Below are 26,263 nucleotides of genomic sequence, written 5' to 3' on the forward strand. Positions count from 1 at the left end.
AAACAGCTTAGGTTATCTGTTACTTTTCCTTATAATAAAGCAACTAAGATCTACCCTGTACATTTACTTAAGTATGGTGAAATACACTTCAAGACTGCACAAATCAATTACTTTCCTAACACAATGTTTTGTACTAGAGCCATCACCACTGAATCCTCAGATACTTAGATCAATTAAAACTGAGAAAATGTTCAATATTAGCTAAAATTTTTACCACTAGGATATTGGCCAGGGAAGACTACTGATAGTATTTAGGACAGGTAATGGTATTCAATTCTACAATTATTCAACAGATTTAAAAGCCAAGTTTTTTCTTTTTTTTTTTAAAAGAGGGAGTACTTTAAACAGGAAAATCTTCCACCCAAATTTAAGTTTTTGACCTCCACTCAAAAAAATATGCAGTATGGCTTTCCTGTGCTGTGAACGCTTTCTCCACACCAGTATTGGGACGGGGGTGTCTTCTTCCTCATCTCCATTCTTTGAGATCTAGTCTCAGGTTATTTTTCTATATGAGGTTGGTTAAAACTCACATTTACCAACTACTATTATTTACAGCTAATCATTATTTACACTAATTATTAACAACCACTAAAGCCAAATTTCAACAAGATGAATAACTAAAGGCACTATTATAGTTATATATGTGTGTGTATATATATATATATATATATATATATACACACACACTAACAGAAACATCTTTAGTGAGATATAAAGTATCACTTAGTTCCAAGAAAGAAAGTAAAGTGAGAGCTCAAACTTTAAAAAAAAAATTCCTATTTCATAAAAGTATTTCTTCAAAACGATGAATACTAAGAAAAAGTTAAAATTCATCATCTAAGATTTTACATACTATCATAAGGCGGTGTCCAAAATAAATGGAAAAGATTTAATAGATGAATCAGCTGACTTTGTCCTAAACAAGATTCAGTCCCATTAAAATTACTTTAAGTTATCATGTATTCTTACATTCTGGTAATCTTTTAGGTTGTCTAAATCTTTTTACCTCTGAATCTGATCTGAGTATCCCCATTTTCTACCTACAATTAATAAACACTGAAGCTAAAGAATCTGTTTTTTAAGAGAGGAAACTTACTTATTTCAAAATGTCAGTATACATTTAGTAAAAATCAGTTTGGACTGTGAACACAGAATTTATAAATACTTTAAGATTTTTTTCAACATACTACCATTTGTTTTAGTTGTGTCCAGTTAGCAGTTTCTATAGAAAATGTATTCAAGGTAATCCATTGACCCCATTAATTCATTTTCTGCATAATCCCAAGAAAGTAACTTAGTGTCTTAGATGTTTATTATAAAAGGGTGACATGTGCCAGGCACATTTTACACTGCAGACCTTTATTTAACATAAGAACAGCTGATAACTTGGAAAAACAATCTAAATTGCCCAAGATCAAAGAAATAATTAAACAGAATCTAATCTGTATCTAATTGTTCTTAATTCCCCAAGTTCTTTCAAACCACACCATACACTATAAAATACAACCAATTCTTAACATTTTTCAAATTCCTCTTCTCACAATATTTAAATTTCAGAAAATACCAAGTTTTCAAGGACTTAGATAACAACTGTAATGAGATTTAAGTCCAAGCACTAAACTTCATCCCTAAAAAATTTTTAAAATCCGCAGCCTCAAGAGAAAAAAAATAGGATTCTGCAATGCTAAAAAGACAAGAGATATTTTCATTATCCCATAGTACTGCCACACAAAATATTTATTAACAAAGGAAAACATGACTTTTTTACTTAATTGTATTCAGTTTAACAAAAACATGGCATCTTAACCAAGTAATCAAAGTAGCACTTGTCACGGGACAAACGTCATGCTCACCAAAGAAAACACAGTAAGAACATATTCCTGCCCAAAATGTACTGGACAAGCCCAAGTTGCGAGTTATTTTATTAAATGACTGCCCTGTAACCTTCAAAAAGGTCAAAGGCATGAAGATCAAACACTGAGGAACTGTTCTAAAAAGTGAAGTATATTATTCTACTGTATAGCGCAGGGAACTACATTCAATGGCTTGTAGCAACCTGTAATGAAAAAGAATATATGTGTAACTGAATCACTATGCTGTACATCAGAAACCAATACACTATAAATTTATACTTCAATTTTTAAAAAATATTTTTTAAAAACTGCACTTGTTGTAGCAGTCATATTGCATATATTCTGGATTTAAATAAAATGCACCAGTTTTTTTTTTTAAGTGAAGTATATTAGAGAGACTGGACAATTGGGTGAAAAGTATGGATTAGACTTTTTTGCTATAGAGTTTGGGAAAACTTGAATGGAGTTTCTGGGTGGAGGATATATGTGGGAAATTTTTGTTTGCTCTTCTTGTAACTATTTTGTTAGGTTTAAAGGTGTTTCAAAGTATTTTTTAAAACATTTAATACATACATGTGCTAAGCTAATTAAAATTTCTCCTACTTTTGCCTTATTTCAAAGGTGTTAAGTCTTTTGCTGTCACAGGTGGAATATTAGAATTGGGAGAACAAATGACATTACATAGTAAATTTACTGATTAAAATTTGTCCCTATCAACTAAGTAAAAGCTTTTCTTGCTTCTTGTATTTTAAGGAAGGAGTGATTGGAATTTCATGTCAAAAGCGTACTTTTAAAGCACACTATTTTATCTAGAGACCTCTCTATAGCTATCAATCAATGGTAAATCAGGGTAAATTAATCTTTTAATGATAAATCAATGGTTAATTAATCCTTTAATTTTGATAATACTGTATTTGTTATTGACTGTAAATCTGTGAGCTGGGAGGACTCGGGGAGGGTCCTTCCAGCCAGCACCAACACAGTGCTCTGCACACAGTCACCACTCATGACACACTGGCTGAATTCAAGAATGAATACTAGACTCTTGGCTAATTTTCCCCCCAATACTAGAATACTGAATGCTATCAAACTGTAGATCACTGGCTCAAATGTAGACATTGTAATTTTACCCCAGGTAATTTTACCTGATTTTGCAACTGTGTAGCTATCTTTTTCATTAATAGCTAAGTAAAATTAATAAAGACAATGCTACTCAATTTCTCAGTTAATATCATTTTTTATATTAAAAATGTTAAAACCAGAACGTGAAAGAAATTAGCACATGTATTTAAGAGCATGGGCTCCAAATGTGACTGCCTAGGTCTATATTAAAACTATCCCTCACTATATTTTTTTAAGATTGGTTGGCATCTCAAAACCTCAACTTTAAAATGAGAATCCCAACAGTGCCTACTTTAGGACACAGTATTGCTGTTGAGGATTAAATGTATTAATGTAGGTGGTGTTTAGAATATTAAACTCACAATAAGCTCTAAAAAATTGTTACTAGATATTATCATTGGTAATCTTGCCTAGCCTCCCCCTCCCCTGCCCCCTACTTTTGATATGTACTCCAACAGAAAGCTTGTTACTTTTAAAGTACCAATTTGCAATTACTGGACTAGTTTAACATTAGTCTTTATGATAAATCTAAATCTGTCTCTGCCACAGCTGGCTCCTAGAAGAGCCTTCTTCTACAAAAGAGCCTTTTCAATCTATCGTGCCTCACAATTCTCTTCCCCAAACTAAGCATCTCCAGTTTGTCCTGTGCCGTATTAGTAACATGATTTCCAAAAACATTCCTCAGCAGCACCATTCTCACGATATTCTCTAGTTTGTCCAGGCAATGTCCCAGAAGTGGGCATAACATTTTGGATAAGATCAGTTCACCAGAGACTAGTCTAGGACCTGTAGCTCCCAAAATTTCCTTATCCCTTGCCTATTAATGCAGAATATTTTAATTCACATCTTTAAGAGCTTATCTCCATAGGCTTAATAGTTATTTTCCAAAGAGAATAAATTAAGTTGGTGTTTCATTCAGAGGTTCCATTTTTACAAATACTTAATAACAGAATATGAATTATCACAGTTCGTATTAACGTTAACATATACATTTAACATATATACTCCAGCAAACAAGAGAAATAGAGCCAGAAAGACCCTTTTAAATTGTTTTAACTTCCATTATTTTTAGAAATTACACATAACAGCAAGTGCTTAGAAGTAAAATTAGAAGTCCGTAAGACAAATCTTTGATCAAGATTGATTAGTCAAGGGTTTTAAGTTTTTATAGCAGGATATGCTTAATTTTAAGATACTAAATTCTTAATTTCTATCTCCTGAAATAAAGCTGGTAATTTTATCAGTAAAAACCAAGTGACCACTCAAGAAGCAACAAAATACATTTGTAAGATTAAAATTTGAAATAATCTTCAACTGTGTTTGTTATACGTAAAACTTTATACCCTCTCCACCCCATTTCCAAAAAAATGTTGAGATAATGCTAACAAAAAGTCAAATTTTATCTTTTTTAAAAAGCCAGGTGAAGAGAAGAATGGCAAAATGATAAAATTAAGCCAGTGAAAGAGGATCCACCCAACTGGTACCTCACAAGTTCAATACTGAGTTTCACAGTAGCCAAAACAGTGTCCTTGAAAAACAAACACCTACTCAGGAAGACCTACAACTTTTCTTAGCACTACAGTTTTAAATTTTTTCACAAATGTGTAAATTATACTTTAAAACTGATAATCCAGATTTTTAAAAGGCAGCAGCTTTCTCTGCCAATACACAAAGAATGCATCCCTTAGACCTTACTTCAAGTTTAAAAAACATTTGGTACTTGAAAAGCTGGCTCACCTGTTCTTTTTCACTTTGTATGAACTAGAAGAGGAAATGAAAATCAAGTAACTGTGATTTAAAAGTCCATCAATTTTTTTTTAATGTATTGTTCACAGCAGGCAACAGAGCAAAGCTATTATGAACGGCAGCTTAGGAATCAGGCCAAAGTTCTGAATTCAAGTTCTAGCTCCCATAATCAATAGTGTTATCATGGAATTCTTTATATCACAAATATACTAGCCCAGAAAATCACAATAATAGGTGTATTTACCTCACAAGGTTGCCATCAGAATCTATTAAATTCCTGAAAGAGTGCTTAAACACAAGCATTCAATAAATAAAGCATTTAATTTTAAATTCCATTAAAATAGTTACTTAAAAAGTACATATATGTATGTTCCTATTTATCTACTTATAAACTCTCCAAATCCAAGTCTGATAAATGGAAATTTCCTAATTACTTCAATTAACAAAGTTGAATAAAATAACCTATTTACTGATGGGGCACAAAAATTAAGAAAATTGTTGAAATAAATCACTACTTTTTTCCTCCATTAATTTCTATTTATTTTCCCCAGCTTTTTGGAGATATAATTGACATATAACATTGTGTAAATTTAAGGTAAATAACAAATCACTGCTTTGAAATACAGTATGTGTACCTTTAGCACACATCTGCAAGAATGAAGGTTTGCGCGCGCACACACACACACACAAAATTTGCTTCTATCAAATCTACTCCTCAAAGAGTATGTTTTACAATTTAAGTTACAAAGTCATCTTGCTCCAAATACTGAAAAAAGTAAACCAGACTGAATATACAAACTGAACTGAATTTTCATCCTGAAGCTCTCAACACACAGAATTTGCCCATACCAGTATTTTTCTAGAAACAGATTGTGTTCTAGGAGCTGTGTTCTGAGGGCCTCACACAATACCTAACCATTGTGTTCTAGGAGCTGTGTTCTGAGGGCCTTACACAATACCTAACCCACCCAGAAGGCCTTCAATATGTTGGGTAAGTGGATAAATGAGTACTGTTTCAACTGCAACAAAGGATCCCTTCTTTCCCAAAGCTTAAAATACAACGAATAGTGAACAATAGCTCAAACACTCATTTTGTTATTATAAAGAAAACTGTTTTTCCTACAGGTAAGACTACAAATGAAGGAAAAAATTATGAAATAAGAAGACTCAAAAAGTGAATATTCAGTTAGATAAAGTGACTTACCCCACTGTTTTACAACATACCCAAAGAAAAAATTACTCTAAAAGCATTACAGAAGCAAACATGACAAAAACACATAATCAGAAGATAATCTCAACTTATAATAAAAAATACTATGATCTCTAGAGATGGTATACGCAAATAGAATCAAAACACATCAGTTTTCAAAAGCATGGAATCTATGCAATCAGAAATCTTCACAGGCTCTGTCTAATCAGGGCTCAGCTTAACCAAATACCCTAAATAGGATCAAACTCTTCACTACTCTCCACTTCTACAGTTATATCATAATAGTCATATAATGCTTTAAAAAATTATTTTCTTTGCTATAAAAACAAATACTATATAAACAAACTATACTCTAAAAACAAAACCTTCAAAAATCACTGTAAGGATTAAAAGGGAAAGAAATTCTTACACATCCTACAACACGGATGAACCTTGAGGACATTACGCTATCTGAAATAAATGAGTCACAAAAGGATAAATACTGTCCAAATGATTCCACTTGTATGAGGTACCTAAACAGCCAAATCCACAGAGACAGAAAGTAGAATGGTGGGTGCCAGAGGCTGCAGGGAAGAAGGAATGGGGATAATTGTTTAACAGCAATTTTAGTTCAGGAAGATGAAAAAGTCCTAAGAGAGGGATGGTGTGATGGTTGCTCAACAATGTCACTATACAAACTGTGCACTTAAAAATGGTTAAAATGCTAAGTATTGTGTTATGTATATATAACCACAATTTTTTTTAAATCACTGTAAGGAACCACCTGAAAGAAGTGTTCATAGTGGAAATGGCTGACAGAAATTCTTCACAAAGGGACAAACTCATCTTACATGGATTTTCTATGCTACTGAGAGATTTGTTCAGATCATCTAAACTCTGCCCCAAGGAAAGTGATAAAAAGAAAAATCAATGACCCAGCAATTCCACTCCTAAGTATATACACAAAAAAATTTGAAAACAGGGACTCAAAGTATTTGTACACCAAAGTTCATAGTTGTAATACTGTAATGCCCCAAAGGTAGAAAGTATCTAAATATTCATCAGCAGGTGAAAGGAAGATGAAATGTGGTAGATCATACTATACAATATTATTCAGTCATAAAGGAATGAAATTCTGACACATGCTACAATATAGACAAACCTTGAAACTATTATTCTAAGTGAAATAGCCAGACAAAAAAGGACAAATATAGTATGATTCCACTTGCACGAAATGTCTAAAACAAGCAAATTCATAGAGACAGAAAATAAATTGGAGATTACTGGGCACTAAGGAGAAGGAGGAGTGGGAAGTTATCACTTAACAGGTTTCTATTTGGGCTAATGAGAAAGGTTTTATAAAGAGTGATGATAGTTGTACAACACTGTGAATGTAATTAAAGCCACTGAATTTAAAAGGCTTAAAAATGTTTAAAATGACAAAAAAAAAAAGAAAGAAGGAAAATGTGAAGCTAATAGATCTCCTTGTACCCCTTTAGTCAATTTTCAAGCTAATTCCAGTACTAGGGTCAATTTCTCTGCTCTTTCCTCACATATAAAGTGGGTAGAGTATTTACATACTATCTACCATCCTCCTTTGTCAAATTATCAATTCAATAAAGTAATGTAACTACATGTTTTACAGTGTGAAGCCAAGAACACTTCTTAATTGTAGTTCAGGTCCAATACCTCATTTTCTTTAAGCCAATTTTGATCTGACAACCCAATCTAGACAAAACTCTATTCACATTTATGTTATAGTCAATACTGAGAACTTTCTCTAAATACAGCAAATTCTCCATAATAAACAATATATAGGCAAAGTTTTCTCAGGTTTCATCAAACTGTCAACTTCTAGTAAAAACACTTAAGTGAGTGGGACCTGACCACACGTAAGATAGCTAAGCTTTACTTACATCCTTTAATTACCCTATAAAAGCAAAGAAATTGCAATTACCCTTCAACTCCCCTGCTAGTTTCTATCTCAAATACACCAACATCCCCAGTGGGGAAAGAAGGTACTACCTCTAAAACTTGTATAATGACAAAGATAAAAAATAGGTGGAATGAATTTATGTGTTGGGTAACCAGTTCCAAAGGGCTATTTTTCAATTATAAATTCACTGTTTATAAGGATGACATTACTCTCCATTATAGAAATTCACAGGTTGTCTACTAACCAGGGTTCACTTTAACCAGACATCCCAAACAAGGTGAAACACTTCACTACTCTCTGCCTTCTGCAACTGTACCAGAATACATCACATATAGTACTTTAAGAGATGAAAAACAACACACAACATTATTTCCTTCACCATACTACAAAGACAAAACATTGTAAGTCACCAGGGGAAAAATGCCAAAAGAACAAGTCCTTGCCCTCACAAAATTTATGCTCCTCAGAGTTTGTGGAGATTAACCTTGCAGTCTGTATTACTGGTAAAAATTCTATTTCCTTAGAAAATTCAATTTCTCTATTACATTTCAATTCATTCAATCTTTACAACAACACTAAAAGAGAAACATGTTCTTTTATTTATTTTAATGGAGGTACCAGGGATTGAGCCCAGGACCTCCTGCAGGCTAAGCATGTGCTTTACCACTGAGCTATATTCATGCCCCCCCCAAAGAAACAGGTTCTACTATTATCATCCCCATTTTTTAAAAAAGGGAAATTGAGACACAAATATGTGAAGTGAATTGTGCAAGGAAACACAACCAGGAAGTGGCAAGGGTTAGGATTTGAATCTAGGCAGTCTGACTTCTGAACCCATGCCTATACCCATTAAGCCACACTCCCTGTCTCACAATTATAAACTCATGTTGCCTCTCAAGTTACACTTTTTAAATAAATTCTTTAAAATTCTTTCTGCTTTTTAATCAAGTTACAACCAAGGAACAGGAGTCAATCCTCCATCAACTCTGACAATCCCTGGCTATATGGAACTTTCTCTTACTTTCCCACTAGGCTAAGTGAGAAAAAGTAGTAGTGCCAGAAACAGGCATGGAATACAGAGACAAATACTGTAAGAACAAAGAGGAAGAAAGGAAAACTGCATCAGTGACAGTCCCAGTGAAGGACAGACAAGAAAGAAGGAAAATGCAAAAGAAAGAATGAAAATGAAGAATATCAAGATAATACCTTCAGAATTTCTGATTTATCCACATAATTTTTCCCCAGTATACATAAATCCTCTAAAATACTAATTCTTAGTTTTACTTCTAAGGGCAGGTAGCCTCGCTACACATTGGTCAACCGAATATTATTCTTCATTTTACTATGCTGCCATTTAAGCCCAATGATTCATAGGGAATCTCAACTCTACAATCATAATGAACAAGTGATTAACTGCATTTCCTACTTTCTTTCAGTTAGTAACAATGCATAAGCTTAACCCAAATAAACCTCCACAACTTCTGAAGAAAAATGGTACCAATGACCTTCAGTAGACTGCTATTAATAAAATTCTGGGCAATTATCTTTCATGTAGATTGTTTCTAATGCATTTCAGAAAAGTGAAATACCATTCTCAAATTATTACTCCTTAAACAACTCTTCAAAAAATGCTTTCCCTTAGACATACATAAAAACTACCTGATCAGCATCTGTTTAAGCCAGAGGTTAAGACAATTTCATGTTAATTATACCACAGCAGTTATGAAGAGGATTGCAGTATTTTAAAAATTCATGTTTTCAACGAAGAATGAAACCATGGGAGAACTGAACCAGGTGGAATGCAGCACAATTAGCGAGTCAGCAGTTGTAACAGAAAAGGTTAAGTGTTTAGTAATTTTTCAGTGTTTTCTTTACTGCTCCTTTCTACAATAACGACATGGACGAGGGACCTTGTCTTTTATATTTTATGTTTTGAACGCACCATCGATGTATTTGATGTTTTGAACACACCATCAATCTATGGATCATCAAAAAAGTGATACAACAGAACTGTAATCCCACTCCTCCTACTTCATTTGAGATTACTTACTTTCCCCATAGAGAAATCCATTGTACTAAAAAAACTAAAAATCTCACCAAGATTTGTGGCCCAAGAAAAAGAACCCAAAAGCCTACATTTCAATGACAAAGTCTTTATAGTCATATTCTCAAAAGTTAGCCAAATTGTTGGTGCATGGAACTGGGGGCAGGCGGGAGTTGGGGAGCTCCAGCTGCTTTGCCTGCCCCGACCCGGCCCAACCTACCTTAGTTCCAAGCCCAGGCCCTATCAGCCCTTCCGAGTCCCAGACTTTAGACTTTGCAGTGTTGACAGGATGCTTTAGGCATCTGTGGAAGGAAATAAATGCCTGTACCAGAATAAATGAATAAGAGTGGAGAAAAAAGCCAAGATTATTTAGATTTCTAACTGTATTCTATGCTTAAATCCATGGCTCCTTTTTTAAACTAGAGACTTATTACACTTCTAGTTTTTAATTTTGTAATCGTGGCTAACAAAAACTCTTAACTCAATCATTTTTCCAAGCAATCTACAGTAAGCAGTCCAAATTACTTTTGATTCTTTAAGATCTAGTTTTAAAGCAGTGAGAAGCAAGCATCTAGAATAAATCCCTCTCACAACTTAATTTTGTACCTTCGTGAATGGTTTTCAAAGTGTCTGTCCTTAGAGGAGGAGAAGCAGCAGCACCACCATCACCACCTGGGAACTAGTTAGAAATGCAAATTCTCCAGCCCATCCCAGTCCAGCAGAATCTGAAAATCTGGGTTAGGGCCCAGCAACTGTGTTTTAACAAGCCCTCCAGGGGACGCTGATGCTAGCTTGGGTTTGGAGAACCACTGGCTTAAGGCTTAAGAGTCATATTGCCTATGTTCAATTCTTGGAGTCAAGGTTTACTTGCTGGGTAACCAAGAGGTAATTACCCAGCTTCTCTAGGCTTCCTCCTCATCTACAGAATGGAATTACGGGGTTATTATGAATATTAAATAGAAAAAACATACGTTAAGTGCTCAAGAGCGATGCGAGGCCCATAAACATTATTCAAGCGTGAGCTGCTGTTACTAACATACACAATGCACTTTGACGGTCGTAGACTGGAAGGGGGAGAAAGACAAAGGCGAAAAAAGGTTTAATTCCTACTCCGCCAGGAGTTTAATGCCTGGTGACTAGGCCAGACACGTGTACACAAGGCAGAACCAAACAAACTCCAACAGAAAATAAAGATGCCCTTCTAGGAGGGGCAAACAAGTTGACCAGGATGTTTTAAAGAAGAAACGACAGATTCTGACCAACATTAAAAGAGAAGGCTTTAAACAAGTGATTGCATATGAGCAAGGAGTTTCATAGCCTGAAGAGAAGAAAAAGTCATTCCAGCCTACAGGTGTGATCCCAAGAAGCAGGCGAAACCACAAAGTGCGAGGCAACAGACTGGAAAACGGGAAAAGCCAAAGCACACAGTAAGAAATAATATCAGTCATTCCAAATCCTAGGGCTTAGCAAGGGGAAAAAGACCCGGCCTCCTCAGGGAACTCTTAACGCCCACCCTCATTTGCAAACTAACTTCCATTTTTGTTTCCTGAACACCCAGAGACTACTTTTATGCACAGTGGCCCTCATCAAGCTATTGTCTGTAGCAAAGCTGAACACAAGGAGCTGAACATTGGGCCCAGAGACCCGCATTCCGAGGAGTGAGCACTACTCCAACAGGATCCGACTTCTAAACAACTCTCAAACTCAAATTAGAGCAAAACCGTTAACATTTAAAAAAAAAAAAAAAACCTCGCTTTATCAAAACGCAAAACAAGCACAAGTGCAGGGGGAGGGAGACGAAAGAAGGCAGTCTTTTTGTCTTCTTCCCCTGAACCCCCGTCTGGGTGCTGGCCGAATCCAGACGGTTTATTTTCATGGCCTGCAGGCTGAGGTTTTCCTTCCGGCCATTGTGTTTATTTCCCCCAAAGAGCAGGCCCCGCGGGGTAGGCGCGCCGGGCGGCCCGGGACAAAGCCCACTCCGAGCTCCACCTGGGCGCGGGCAGGGGCGCGCAGGGGCAGAGGCAGGGGCGGTGCTCCGCGGCCGGCCGGCCCGCCCGCCCGCCGGCCGCAGTTACCAGGCAGCGCGGCACCGCCCCCGCCGCCCGCCGGCCAATCCCCCGCGTCTGCTGCCCGGGCGCACGAGCCCCGGAGACACCAGGCCGAGCGCGACCCCACGGCTCGGGCCTGGCACCGCGCGCGCACCCGCACCGCCCGAGCGGGCCAATCAGCGGCCGGGCATGCGCAGCCCGCAGGCTCGCTCGCGCGCGGGCCTCACGCGTGAGGGCCCCCCCAACGCCGCGCCAGGGGGCGCGCGCCCCTCCCCCACGCACTCAGGCGCGCGCGTGCAACTGTCGTCCCCCGCGACCGCGTCTGCTCCTGCCCCACCCCCAACGCCGGCCGGCCGCGGTGGGGGGGCCGGTGGGCCCCCGCATGACCGCCGACCGTCCCCAGACCCCTGTCTGTGCAGGCTCCGGAGAGAGAGAGAGTCTCAAATAAAAGCCCTGCTCGCGATGGCAATCGGGGCGGGGGGGCGGGGATGAGGCGACAGGGACTCACCCGAGTGCAGCGGCCTCCAGGTAGCGCCGGGGCCGGGGGTGCCGAAGGGAAGCGAGTGTGGGCCGCGCGCGAACTGCGGCCGCGGCGGAGCAGCCTCGGGCTGAGGCAAGCTGGCGAGCGGGCAGGAGGTGAGAGGGCGAGGGGCCCGAGCGTCTCGGCCGAGCTCCTGTCACCGCCGCATGGCCGCCCTGGAAGGGCCTCGCTCAGCGCTTAGATCCGCTCACAGGGGGCCGAGGGAGAGGCCGGGGTAATCGCGGCAAGCGGGCGGCCACGGCTAGAGAGCGCGTGCGGGGAAGCGGGGGGGCGAACGGTGGCCCCTTTTCTCTGCTCTCCGAGCTTCTCTCTCACCCTCCTCCTCCTCCTCTTTTTTTTTTTTTTTTTTTTTTGTTCCTCGAAGGCGCGCTGCGCGTGCGCAACCTCAGCGCCGCCCAGCGGGACTTGTAGTCTTTGATTTGTCCCCACCAACGCGATGGTGAGGGCGCTGGACTACTACTCCCAGGAAGCCTCGCGCCGGCGAGCCCCGAGCCGGAGGACGCGGCGAGCGCGGCGCCCGGCCCTCTCGGGCAAGGACTGTCAATGGAGGCGCGGGTGGTGGGAGCGAGAACATGGCTGCACCTGGGGCCTGCGCGGCCGCTCGAGTGGGGGAGGGGAGCCGGGGCGCAGGGACGAAAAGCCTGGGCAGGCGGAGCTCCTGCCTGCTCCCTGCCGCGCTCCCCCCGGCCTCAGCCTCCGTCCAAGGCTCGCGCTCACCTCTGCACCCGAGATTCCCTGGAAATTGAGAGGCCGGGACACTGCAAAGGCCGGGGAGGCCCCGGCCGGCCTGCTGCCTTCCATGCTCTGCCAAGGGACTTCCTCCGCCCTGCACCACCCTCCGGGACACAAAGAACTCCTGTTAGTTTTGAAAGTTTGCCTCAAACGCGGCCAAAAGAAATTGTTACCCCAACTTTGGACGGGTGAGGAAAGGGCACCCTTCTGTTTTTACTTAACCCCCCCACCCCCAAGCTTTGCTCTCTCACTCAACGTTTAGAAGGAAAGTTAAGGAGGAAAAGCCATGGAGGAGAACAGAAAACGTGATTTGCAGCCTGTTTTGTTCTTGTCAACCGCTAAGCCATTTTGCTCCAGCCCCATCCCCCTGGTAATTTTTTGCATCTCAACTTTCATTAGGTCGTGAATTTCGAAAATGGTGAGACTTTACTATTCACCCAAGTTAGGAGACAGCCCAGGGATTTTAGATGTTTATGTAAAGCACAAAATCGAAGGATTTTTGTGATGTTTCTACCCACCAGAGATTCGGGCCATGCCGGCCACCCTCCCCCTCCCCCCCACCTCCTCGGTAGGTGGCGACCACGGCGCTTTTTCCAGCCTTTGTCGCTGGCTAGAAAACTTTCCGAGCAGCTAGTCTTTTGATGTAGGTCCAAAACCATCCCTTTGAATTTGGGTTCGCAGATTGGCGTTCCCCATCTTCTTTCTTCCGTAGACCGCACCCATAAAGCCTCGTCTAGAATTTCCATGTTGGATTTTTAAAAAATAGATGGGGAATTTAAAGATCCCTCCTAAGCAATCTGATTACTGAAGACTTCGGCATTTTTCCGATTGCCCCTGCAATCTTTTACCGTCATTTTGTCCTCGCCTAATTAGATTTTGACTCTCCTTTGTCACGTCTCTCCACAGCATTCTTTTTTCATAAGAACAATTATCTTTTTGCTCTCACATTTCATTAGCATTTTGGAATATTTCATTAAATAGCGTCTTCCCAACACCGAGTACAATTGACATATTCAGGAACAAACATTAACTCTTGAGAAGCCTACAACTCAGCTGGTAAGAGCAGCCAGCTTACAAGCGGCAAATAGCCAGCTGCTGTGAGCATCAGTGTGTTGTATGGAGGGACTGGAGTCCTGAATGATTTCTTGGAAGACTGGGAGGTTGAGGACAGTAAAGGGAGGATGCACCGGGTGCGGTGGAGACGTGGAGTAGCCTTGAAAGGATGTTAACAAAGTGAGTTAGCAAGGCAAAAGTTCGTTTAGTCAAGATTACCCTTGTCGTTAAAAACTTACTTGGGAGATAGTCCCTTCCTTTTTTTTATGAATTTAACAGCTCAGTGTGAAATTTTGCTGCTGCTTCATGAACAACTCCAGCTTCCTTGAGGTTGAAGCAGTTCTTAAAACTTTAGCTGACTTGGAATTGCCTCTGGATAAAAAGCTGACCCTTTGGGGACAATGAACAGTGTGTGGAAGGGTATGTGTTGTGAACAGTTTGTAGAGCCCAAGCTGTTTTCTCAGGGCACAGCTACTGACAGGTGTAACTCTCAAATTCATGTCTTAGAGTCATAAATATCATGCATTTTCAGTCTTTCCCAAGGCCTGCTCACCACGTTGGCTGTTACTGGTTCACTTGTTGCTATTCATTGGCCAATTTCTCCCTCATCTCATTGGTACAGATGCTACATTAAATGTGACCATTGTCAGAAGCCACTTTGCAGTCAGGTGCTCTACCACTAAGCTATACCCCCACAAGCCACTTTGGATACCATCTCAGCACAGCCAGTTTTTTTCTAACACAGGATCAAACTGCTGTTTCTTGGACTGAGCAACAAATGAAAAAAAAAATCATTGATTTGTATTTAGGGATGATTTTGTACAGAATCCTCCTTTGTTTAAATCACACTCAACTTTGTTTAGAATCATATTCAACATAACGAGGTGCCTGTGCCAAGACTGAAATTGCAGGAGAGCAGATTCTCAGCTCTTGGCTCATAACTTACTTAACTTGTAAGTGCACAGAGGCTGACAGCTGGCAGAATCTTGCACATTATTTCCAATTATATCAAATACTTATATGTCTTTTTAATGTTTGACCTAGTGTATGTAGTCCTGCAGACAAGTATCCAAATAACATGACACTCCATTCTACTGCATACAGTAGTCCCTCATCGATGGAGGTTACACTGCAAGACCCCCAGTGGATGCCTGAAACCAAAGATAGTACAGAACCCCACATAAACTATATTTTTTCTTACACACATATACCTGTGATAAAGTTTAATTTATAAATTAGGCACAGTAAGAGATGAATAATAACTAATAAAATAATAATTTTAACTATATACTGCAATAAAAGGTGAATGTGGTCTCTCTCTTTCTCAAAATATCTTATTGCACTGTACTCACCCTTCTTGGGATGACATGAGATGCCAGGTAGCACCAGAGTTAGTCTGTCCTTCCGTGTTTTATGCCTTGATGCCTCCTTTGCACTTTTATGAATGTAGGTTCTATGGGGCATCTTCTTCCAGAAGAGCCCAGTTTCATCACAGTTGAAGACTTGCTTCAGATAATATCCTTTCTCCTTCATCAACAACTCCGCTGGATATGCAGCTACAGCTTCTTCCTTAGTAGACGCAGCTTTTCCAGTAATTTTTATATTTTTCAGTCCAAACCTATTCCTGAATCTGTGTAACCATCCCTTACTCGCAGTAAATGGCTTAGTGTCACTGGTTTCAGGGGATCCCTGGCTGAAGTCTTCATACAGGCTCAGTGCTTTCTGACGCAACACGTTGCTGTCAATAGGAACGTGTTTTCTGTTCATGTCTTCCAGCCACAAATTTAAAACCTCTTCCATCTTAACTATGCACTTATCACGCACCGTGGCTGTAACTTTTGCAGTTTGAGGCGCTACAGCAAAACTAGCACGAATTTCTTTTTCCTTCTTCACAATTTCACGGATAGAAGATTCGTTCTTACCGTAGATCTTAGCAACCTCAGCATAGGATTTTTTTTCTTTCCTTACTAAGTCAAGAACTTTCACTTTTTCAATTAAAGGAAGCACTTTACGGCTTCTCTTTGGCATATTGGATCGGCCAGCATCACTACTCTTGCGCTTTGGGGCCATTATTAAGTAAAAGAAGGGTTATTTGAGCACAAGCACTGTGATACCACAGCAGTTGATCTGATAACCCAGACAGCTACTAAGTGACTACTGGGCAGGATATGCTGGACAAAGGGATGATTCACATCCCAGGCAAGACGGGAGCGGGTAGGCGTGAAATTTAAAACTTATGAATTGTTTATTTCTGGAATTTTCCATTTGCAGTCGGCCCTCAGTATCCGCGGGTTCCGCAGCTGCCTCTGTGGATTCAACAAACTGTGGATGGAAACTATTCTAAAACAAACAAACAAAAAAATGCCAGGAACTTTCAAAAAGCAAAACTTGAATTTGCTGGCTCAGGGTAGGCAACTATTTACATAGTATTTACATGGTATTTACAACTATTTACATAGCATTTACATTGTATTAGGTGTTATAAATAATATAAAGATGATTAAAAGTATACAAAAGTATGTGGGAGGGAGGATGTGTGTAGGTTGTATGCAAATACTACACCATTGTACATAACAGACTTGCGCATCTGCAGATTTTGGCATTTGGTGGGGGGTGTTGGGGGGTGGTCCTGGAACCAATCCCTCTGGGAGACCAAGGGATGGCTGTGATATTTTCCGACTGCCTGTAACTGAAACTGTGGAAAGCGAAACCGCAGATAAGGGGGGCAACTGTACTGTGGGAGACAAAAGCCAAGTCAGAGGGGCCTCAGCCAGGCTAGAGATGGATCTAAACCAAGTGTGCGTTCTTCCACCGACTTAAATGCATCTTCGCATAGATGCAGCCCGTACAGCCTTGTTAACTGCTTTTACCTTTTCATTTAAAAAAAATGTTTAGGGGAGGAGGTAATTATTTGTTTATGTTCAGTGAAAGTACTTGGGATTGAACACAGGACATCATGCATGCTAAGCAGGCACTCTACCACTGAGCTATACCCACCCACCTTTAACTGCTCTTAAATAGCAAGTGATGTGGTATAGTTTGAATATCTTCACCAGTCCTGAAGAATAGTAACCTTCTTGGATTTTTAATACTTGATATCAGGAGTCTGCGTTCTCCATTATCATGGGACCCACTCCCATAGGAAGCCCCAACCACCTATGTTGACAGAACCTCACCTATGCACTTGGTCAAGGTCACTGTGGTTGAGATTATTCCGTGCTCTTTTTCAAAAGAAGCTCTTTGGAATCCAAACTGAATAATTAATCTTTTTGTGAACCTGTTTTATATTTTAGATTGCCCAAAACCATAACTCTAGCAAAAGCTGAGATACTCTTTACACACCCATTTTTCAAAATACATTAGTATTTTGATGAACACTAAATTCAGGTCTCTTTTTCCATGAGTCTTCTTGACACAGGCCCAATAACTTCTGGGTCCAATTATTTTATTTTCTTTACAGTATATACATGGTACAGCATATAGAGATAAAGGGGTGTAAAATATATATCATCTGTAAAATAGCAGTTTGATCTTTTAGCTATGAGTCCCCAGTTAGGATTTGCTGCCCAGTCCAGATCACATGGGTAGGGCCAGAATGACATCTTTAGCTTCTGGGTGGCTGTCTACCTTCTAACAGATAACTTCTCTGTTGTTAACAAAGGTGCTTTTTGAACTGTTTATAAAACACTGTTTTGAACAGTTTTTTGTTTGGACAATTTGAATATTTCAAATCCTGGATGAATTACCTTTTATAGAACTCTTCCAAAGGTGGAAAAAAACTAAATCCAATCATGATTTATTCATAATAATAATGTAGATGTGATCTAAATAGAACTTCCAGCTCTTGCTATGCCTTTTGGGCAAACATCTGCCCTATGCAGTAAATCTAATTCATGTAACACAAGTTGAAATATTGAAATAGTTTTGTTTGTTGTTTTAACAGGATTGAGATGAATGTTATCTTCTATTTAGTATTATGTTAATATTGCTGTAATTGTTGTGCAACTTAATTTTTAAAACATCAAATCTCTGTAAGTTAACATTTCTCTGCCTCCCTCAAGGATCTGGGGGAACAAGATGATATATAAATGAAAATACTTTATAAACTCTTAAATCTTATACAAATACTAGATGGTACAAGTTAGCATTCAAAACATTATTTTAAAATGTCTCATAAACAAATTATTCATGTTTCTTTTCTAACTAAAGAATTTTAAAAATGCTTTTTACCCAAAGATTTAAGAAAATATATTTACAAATACTAATACTTATCTTTGGATTAAAAGGAGGACTTGTTATCACACCTGACTGATCAGGTTATACAAATAATAAAATAACTGATATTGCTGCAGCATATCCTTTCAGAATACATCTCTGCCAAGAATATTGGAGAGTACTCAGAAACCTTGAGTAAAACATCTAGTCAAGAAAAGTTACTCCCAAATAAAATGCATAACCAATAGCCTTGCAACATATCATTCATAAAATCAAGAAAAGGAAAATCTGGATTTAATACTGAAAACAAATATCCCCGTTCTTTCTCTTTTCTCTTTTTATTTCCAATATCAACTTAATGTCCAAGTGCTTGATTCTTAACTCTGCATTTACCAAGCCTTTCTTCTTTTTTCTGGTGAATCATAGTAACATTTTTAACCCCCTTCTGGACCCAGTGTTTGTCATAATTAAGGTAGACACATTGGGGAAGTTTTCATCTAAGAATAAAGGGAATTTTTGAACAATGGATTAGAGGAGGGGAAAAAGAAGTCAAAAATAATGATGCTGTTCCAGTGTGAAGTTAGCCCACCATCAGTATGTCACATACTACTTTTAACTGCTTTCCCAGCAGTGGGAAATATGCTAATCATCGTCTCTCTCTCTCCCCCAGGAATCTAAGGAGAGGGGTTGGCCAGCCTCTGGGTTGTACCTGGAGCCTTTGACTTCATTCATTGCAGCAGACTGTGTCGTCCAATCCCAGATGAACTCAGATTGACCCCAGAGTGAGCAACAGGAAAGAATATGAGCACCTCTTAAATTCTGGAAAGCCCAGGAGAAGGTCACTGTCCTCCAGAAATGTATAACAAGGGCTGACATGTATTGAGCATTCCTTCCCAGTCACATGCTGTGTTCAACACTTAAAACAGATTATCTCATTGAACTGACAACTACCCACCTTGGTAGGTGCTTAGAACCTCCTCATATGCTAAAAAGGCTCAGAAAGGTTAAGTTACTTGGCCAAGGATACACAGTTGGCAAAACCCAGATTCTAATCTATATCACCCAATGTCCAAGTCTGAATTTTTAACTATTGTCTATTTATTTGTACACTACAGTCATCTCATCCAGGCTGATAGGACAAATGAATCAAACACACAGTACATGCAGTTAAATGCCATGAGATTCTATGAGATGGCTGGCGATAAAGGAGGCATTTTTTTCATGGAGGAGGTAGCATTTGCAATGAATGTCAAAGGATGGATGGAATTTTAAAAAATACAATAGCATGAATATGTTTGTTTTTTTTTGAAAGGGGGAGGATAAACAACAAGGTCCTACTGTATAGCACAGGAAACTATATTCAATATCCTGTAGTAAACTGTAATGAAAAAGAATATATATATCTGTATAACTGAATCACTAGGCTATACATCAGAGACTAATGCAACATTGTTAATCCACTATACTTCAATTAAAAATAAAATAAAAAATAAAAAGAGGGAGAAACTCTCTTTGCCTTCTAATACCTCTAATCAAAGTTATCTTTCCAAAAAAAAAAAAAAAATCCTATACTGGTGTAAACACATCACTTAAAAATGTATAGAAATGAGATCATACTATGAATATTCTTCTAAGTAATTCTTTAATGATGGACTTTTAGGTTGTTTCTTGGTATTTGCTATATTGTTGCCTGGCATGTTTGTAAAGCAAATTCTTGGCAGCAAAATTATCACATAAAAGGTTCTGGGCACCTGCCTATGTTCACTGTAGCACTATTCACAGTAATCAGTGTGTGGAAACAACCTAAACTCGTTCATTGACAGATAAATGGATAAAGAAAAATGTGATATATATATAATATATATATATATATATATTATATATATATAACGGAAGACTATTCAGCCTTAAAAAAGAAGGAAATTCTGCGATATGCAACAACAGGAATGAACCTTGAGAAAGTTATGCTGAGTGAAATAGGTCAGTCACAGAAAGATAAATACGTTGTGATTTCACTAATATGAGGTATGTAAACTAGTCAGACTCATAGAATCAAAGAGTGGAATGGTGGTTGTCAGAGGCTGGAGAAAAGGGCAAATGGGGAGTTATTAACCAACATCCATGAACTTTGTTAAGCAAGATGTGTAGGTTCTAGAGCTTTGCTGTACAATGTTGTACGTATAGTCGACAATAATGTACACATAACATTTTGTTAAGAGCATAGATCTCAAAGTGTTCTTACCACAATAAAAACTTTAAATGACCTTTTAAATGTAAAAAAAGGAGGGGGAGAGAGATCTGTGCACCTAACATTTTGATACACATTGTGAATTTGCCCTCCAGAAAGATTGCACCACTGTACATACAGGGTATGAAAATGCCCATTTCCTCCACACCTGTCGAATTTCAATGGAAAGTAATTTTTTTAAAGCAGTTCTATGTGTACCTTGTGAATGAAGTTGGGCATATTTTTATTAGCTATCTGCATTTATGTTTCTGCAAATTAATCATGTCCTTTGCGTCCTTTACTCTTTTTTAATATCCTTATTTTCTTGTATGAGTGCTTTTAAGGAGAAAGAAATTCTCCTTTTGTTTAACTTGTTAAACATTTCCCAGTCTGTCTTTGACTGTGACATTGTGTGTGTGTTATTGTTACACTGAAGTTTCATTTTTACACGGCCAAAGTTACCTATTTTTTCCCCCATAACGTCAGTGTTACGAATCAATGGTGAGAAAAGCCTCCCCCGCAGCGACAGAGAGACTGAGAGACAGAGATGCATGGACATATTCTCCCCAGAGCAAGATTTCGATATTTCTCTTTTTATCTCCTCCATCTTCTCCCTGTGTGGGGCTTTCCGTTTCTCGGTCCCTTGAAGGCTCTCCCTCCGGGTCCGCGGGTCTAGGTGGGTCGCGCTCGCGCCCCGGGGGTCGCTCTGGGCGTGCGGCCGCCTCCCGGGGGCTCGCAGGGCAGACCCCGCAGGGTCGTCACTTCCCTGGCAGCCCCGGGCCACCGTTTTCCAGGCGGGCGGAAGTCGTCCTGCCCTTCCCGCGGGCTTATCAGTTTCATCAGTGGCCCCGAGCATGCTGCTTCTGAGCATTTCTGGAAATCCCAGAAGCAGGCGGCCGAAGGAACGTTAAGGTACTTAGGTCCTGGGCGAGGAGGTGGGAGAAAGGGCTGAGACTGCTGAATCCTGCCGCAACCTCTCCCATCTCCTGGGCAGCTGCCAAGCAGCGGGGAAATCCCGGTCTAGGCAGGGCTTTCCCTCTCCGTATAGATTGCAGGCAGAACAGAAGCAGCTTAGAACAAAAGCCCCTTTGGTCCATAGGACATTTCTGTTTCTCAGTATAAACTGGGAATAGGTGAATAGGTATCCTGGTTTGATACTTCAGTCTTGAACCTGCTTATTCTCAATGTTCATCTGAGTCCTGTTGAGTCAGCATTGTTTCCTAAATAGTGAAAAAGGTTTCCCTTTAACATTCTTTCTTCTTCTTCTTCTTCTTTTTTTTTTTTTTTTGCGGAGGGGGAGTTAATTAGTTTCATCTATGATGATGATGATGATGATGATGATGATGATGATGATGATGATGATGATGATGATGATGATGATGATGATGATGATGGAAGTAAGGGGGATTGAACCCTGGACCTCTTGCATGCCAAATGTGCTCTATCACTGAACTACAGGCTCCCCATAACATACTCTTTCAATCTTTATAAATAACAAGAAAGTCTAAGTTTGGTATGGATTTTTGGTTTTGTTTTATTATAGTGAAATATATATAACATAAAATTTACCCTTTTAACCATTTTTAAGTATACAACTCAATGGTATTACATGCATTCACAATGTTGTGTAACCATCACCACTATTTCTAGAAATTTTGTCATCCCCCAAAAACTATCCAAACAACAAGGTCCTACTGTATACACTGGGAACTATATTCAGTACCCTGTAATAGCCAATAATGAAAATGAATATGAAAAGGAATATATACGTATAATTGAATCACTATACTGTACACCAGAAATTAACACAACACTGTAAACCATCTATACTTCAATAAAAGTTTTTTTTCTTAAACTGTAGCCATTAAGATATATCTCCCATTCTCCCCTCTCCTCCTGCTCCTGGTAACCTCTATTCTACTTGCTGTCTCCAAAAATTTGCCTATTCTAAATATCTCATAAAAATGGAATCATACAACATCTGTCCTCTTGTGCCTGGCTTATTGCATTTAGCGTGTTTTCAAGATTACATGTTGTACTATATATCAGAAACTCATTCCTTTTTATGGCTGAGTATATTCCGTTGTATAGATACACCACGTTTGATTTATCTGTTTATCAGTTGGGTTGTTTCCACCTATTGGATATTGTCAATAATGCTGCTATGAACATTCATGTCCAAGTATCTGTCTGAGTCCCTGTTTTCATTTCTTTTAGATCTAGACCTAGAAATGGAATTGTTGGGTCATATGGAAATCCTATGCTGAACTTCTTGAAGAACCATCAAACTGTTTTCCATGGGGGCTGCACCATTTCACATTCCCACCAGCAATACGTGAGGGTTCCAATTTTTCCACATCCTCACAACCACTTGTTATTTTCCCCTTGATTTGTGTGTGTGTGGGCGCGTGCACGTGTGCATGTGCGTGCTTGCCAGTGTTTTAATAATAGCCAACCTAGTGGGTTTGAAGTGGTATCTCGTTGTGGCTGTTATGGTTTGGATTTCCATCACGGCAAACGAAGTTGTGCACTTGTCATGGGCTTATCGTCCATTTTTAAATCACTGGAGAAATTGAGTCCTTGGTTCATTTTTCAGTTGGGTTGTCCTTTTTGTCCTTGAGGTATTGTAGTAGTTCTTGGTATATTCTGGTTATAATTAATCTCTTATCAGATTTATTAGTTGCAAGTATTTTTTCCCATCCTGTGTTGTCTTCTCACTTTCTTAAATAGTGAAATAACATGTACTTTGATGCACAAAATTTTAATTTTGATAAAGTCTCATTGACCTATTTATTTGCTTATTTGCCATTGCTTTTGGTATCTACTTAAGAAACTGTTGCTAAATCCCAGGTCATGACGATATTCCCCTATGTTTTCTTGAAAGAGTTTCATAGTTTTAGCTCTTAAATTTTCATCTGATCCATTTTGACTTAATTTGTGCCTGCAGTGCAGGGTAAGACATCACCACCAAGCGCATGCTACCCACAGTGCTGAGTATGACTGGGGACCCAGTCGCCAATGTCCACTTTAATGTGACCAAGTCCCTACAGAAGACAGGGCTCATCCGGGACAAGAGCACACTGCAGAGCAAGGCCAAGCCCATCCTAGAGAGGCTGACTCAGGACCAGGACGTGAACGTGAAGTACTTTGCCCAGGAGGCTCTGACTGTTCTGCCTCTCGCCTGATGCTGGAAGAGGAGCCAACACTGGCCTCTGGTGTCCACACTCCTCACCCAAGTCCCTCCCTCGGGGGGAGACACTGGGGGCCTTTAGCTGTCACACCCTGTGCATGGTCTGACCCCAGGCCCATTCCCCGAGCACAGTTCCTCCTCTCCCCAGCCTGGGTATCTGACTTCTCACCATCCACCTCCCAGGAAGTTGGGGGAGCACAAGGTGGGACAGGGCAGTGACCCTGGGAGGAAGCTTGCGCTGGGGTAGAGATGCTAGCATCCCAGGTTGCTGGCTCGGGTGCTGCAATGGGGACGCCCTCCTCATTCTCCTCCTCCACCTCCCTCCCCCACTGTGGTTTTTTTGTGTGTGTGTCAACTGTGCCATTTTAACTTTATTCCCTTTTTCCCCCTTTTCACAGAGAAAATTTTTTTTTTAAATTCCCATGCACATTCATTTAATTTCCAGTTTCACAGCACCATTTGTCAAAAAGACTGTCCTTTCCCTATTGAATAACCTTGGGTTTACTTCTGGGCTTTCTGTTCTATTCTGTTGGTCTAAACGTCTGTCCTTCTGCCAGTACCACACTGTTCTGACTACTGTAGCTTCATAGGAAGTTTTGAAGTTGGGAAATGTGTGTCCTCCAACTTTCTTTTTCAAGATTACTCAGGGTCCCTTGATATTCCGTATGAATTTTAGGATGGGTCCTTGTATTTCTGCAAGAATTTCCATTGGGACTTTGATAGGGATTGAGTTGAATCTGCATATCACTTTGGGTATTGCTGTCATTTTAGTAATATTAAATCTTCCAATCTGTGAATTAGAGATATCCTTCTTTTTATTTAGGTCTTCTTTAGTATCTTTCAGCAATGTTTTGAAGTTTTCAGTATACAAAACTTTTGTCTCCTTGGTTACATGTATTCCCAAGTATTTTATTCTTTTGATACTCTTGTGAACGGAATTGTTTTCTTAATTTCCTTTTCAGATTGTTCATTGATAGTACATAGAAATAAAACTGATTTTTATGTGTTTATTTTTATATTCTGCAAATTTATTAGCTCTAATGATGTTTTTAATGGATTCTTTAGGCCTTTCTACATATCATCTGTGAACAGAGATAATTTTATTTCTTTCTATCCAATTTTGATGCTTTTCATTTCTTTTTCTTGTCTCTTTCTCAGGCTAAAGTTTCTGGTACTATGTCGAATAGAAGTGGCCAAACTGAGCATCCTTCTTTTGTTCCTGATCTCAGGGGAAAAGTTTTCAGTCTTTCACCACTCAGTGTGATGTTTGCTGTGGGTTTTACATTTATGGTCTTTATCATGTTTAGGAAGTTTTCTTCTAGTCCTCCTTTGTTGAGAGTTTTTTTCATGAAAGGTTTATCTGCACTAGTCCCTTAGGGAACTACCAGACCAGCCATAATGCACAATCTCAAATTTTTGAAGGACCAAATCCCTACTGCCCATCCTGGCACCAATCCATCTACTCCTGGAACAGAGGCTGCTATCCCGTCACAGTGGGACTGAGGAGTGGGCAACAGTAGCTGGTTTGTATACACTGTGAAAAATCAGTAGCCTCTCCCTCTTTAAGCACTCTGCTTGTTGTTATGTAAGTGTTTGATCAGGTTCCAGAGTTTGGAAATAGTGGATTACAATCATTCTTTCCAGCTCCAAGTTTGCTTCAGTGGAGGAGGGATGTATCTTGGGGAACTAAAAGCAGGCTGTAAATATGTTATATCATTTTTATTAAGAAACACACATTAAAAAATCAGATTGGAAGAAATATCCAAGATATGTGGAGGTGGTATGGTTGGGTGCTTAAACTTAAAATGGTCTTTTATATTTTTCTTTGTTTTTTTGTTTTTTGGTCTTTCATATGTTTGAAACTTCTAATTTTTCTATGACAAGAATGTTTTATTTATAATTTGAAAAAAAAATGGTAAAGGTCTTGGTGAGCTCTCTATTTATAGGTGATTTCTCCCTTCTGTGGAATTTTATAGCTTTTTATAAATCTCTTAGGACATTTACCAGATCTAGCTTGTATTATAAATATCTGTATACGTCTCTTAGCTCACTTTTTCGACTCTGATTTCTTGAGAACAAAGATCTCCTCTCATTCATTTTTTGATTCCCAGTCCTGGCACAGGGCTAATGCCTGTCACATGTCAGATGCCTGATAAAGTTAACGTCAGTCAGCAAGCTCTTGCCAGTCAGGAACATAGGTCCCTTGTCACCTGATTTCCTGAGTAAGAGAAGCTAGAAATTGGGAGATATAGCTCAGTGGTAGGGTGAATGCTTAGCATGCACTAGGTCCTGGGTTCAGTTTCTAGCACCTCTGTTGAAAAATAAATAAAAATAAATAAACCTAATTACCCCCCCAAAAAAAGAATA

General features: G+C 39.4%; 2 protein-coding genes and 1 long non-coding RNA gene across 9 annotated transcripts in view; 2 read left to right on the forward strand and 1 right to left on the reverse strand.

Annotated features, from left to right (window-relative positions):
* The window catches only part of GTF2I (general transcription factor IIi), a 93,879-nt gene extending 81,048 nt beyond the window's left edge, over positions 1 to 12,831 (reverse strand). For 3 of the 6 annotated variants that reach the window (XM_032459507.1, XM_032459506.1, XM_032459505.1), the window contains exon 1: positions 12,447 to 12,800. The gene's annotated coding sequence lies outside the window, so the exon portion shown is untranslated. Of the gene's footprint in view, positions 1 to 12,446 lie in introns of all 6 variants that reach the window. The other 3 variants (XM_032459502.1, XM_032459503.1, XM_032459504.1) reach the window with 3 other exon arrangements.
* On the forward strand, positions 47 to 24,778 carry LOC116657448. The gene is made up of 3 exons (XR_004312519.1): positions 47 to 57; positions 3,438 to 3,440; positions 23,748 to 24,778. It is a non-coding gene; the product is annotated as an uncharacterized LOC116657448 (long non-coding RNA).
* Positions 12,883 to 19,971, forward strand: LOC116657446. Of its 2 annotated transcripts, XM_032459511.1 has the most exons (3): positions 12,883 to 13,399; positions 16,536 to 16,671; positions 19,150 to 19,971. In XM_032459511.1, exons 1-3 carry the CDS (start codon positions 12,916 to 12,918, stop codon positions 19,199 to 19,201), a joined length of 672 nt encoding a protein of 223 aa, XP_032315402.1. In that variant the 5' UTR covers positions 12,883 to 12,915; the 3' UTR covers positions 19,202 to 19,971. The 2 variants fall into 2 exon arrangements, with proteins under 2 accessions (XP_032315402.1, XP_032315403.1); XM_032459512.1 differs by lacking the exon at positions 16,536 to 16,671.
* Positions 24,779 to 26,263: the final 1,485 nt, after the last annotated feature.

Source organism: Camelus ferus, chromosome 18 (genome assembly GCF_009834535.1).
Source record: "Camelus ferus isolate YT-003-E chromosome 18, BCGSAC_Cfer_1.0, whole genome shotgun sequence".
NCBI classification, from domain to species: domain Eukaryota; kingdom Metazoa; phylum Chordata; class Mammalia; order Artiodactyla; family Camelidae; genus Camelus; species Camelus ferus.

What these genes read in the sequence shown, in the direction of transcription:
- LOC116657446 (XM_032459511.1), top strand. Translation starts at nt 12,916, where the DNA reads ATGGTGAGGGCGCTGGACTACTACTCCCAGGAAGCCTCGCGCCGGCGA. An exon ending in GTTACCCCAACTTTGGACGG is followed by an intron (nt 13,400 to 16,535) that starts GTGAGGAAAGGG and finishes TTCCATTTGCAG; the next exon opens with TCGGCCCTCAGTATCCGCGG. An exon ending in CTTGAATTTGCTGGCTCAGG is followed by an intron (nt 16,672 to 19,149) that starts GTAGGCAACTAT and finishes TCTCTCCCCCAG; the next exon opens with GAATCTAAGGAGAGGGGTTG.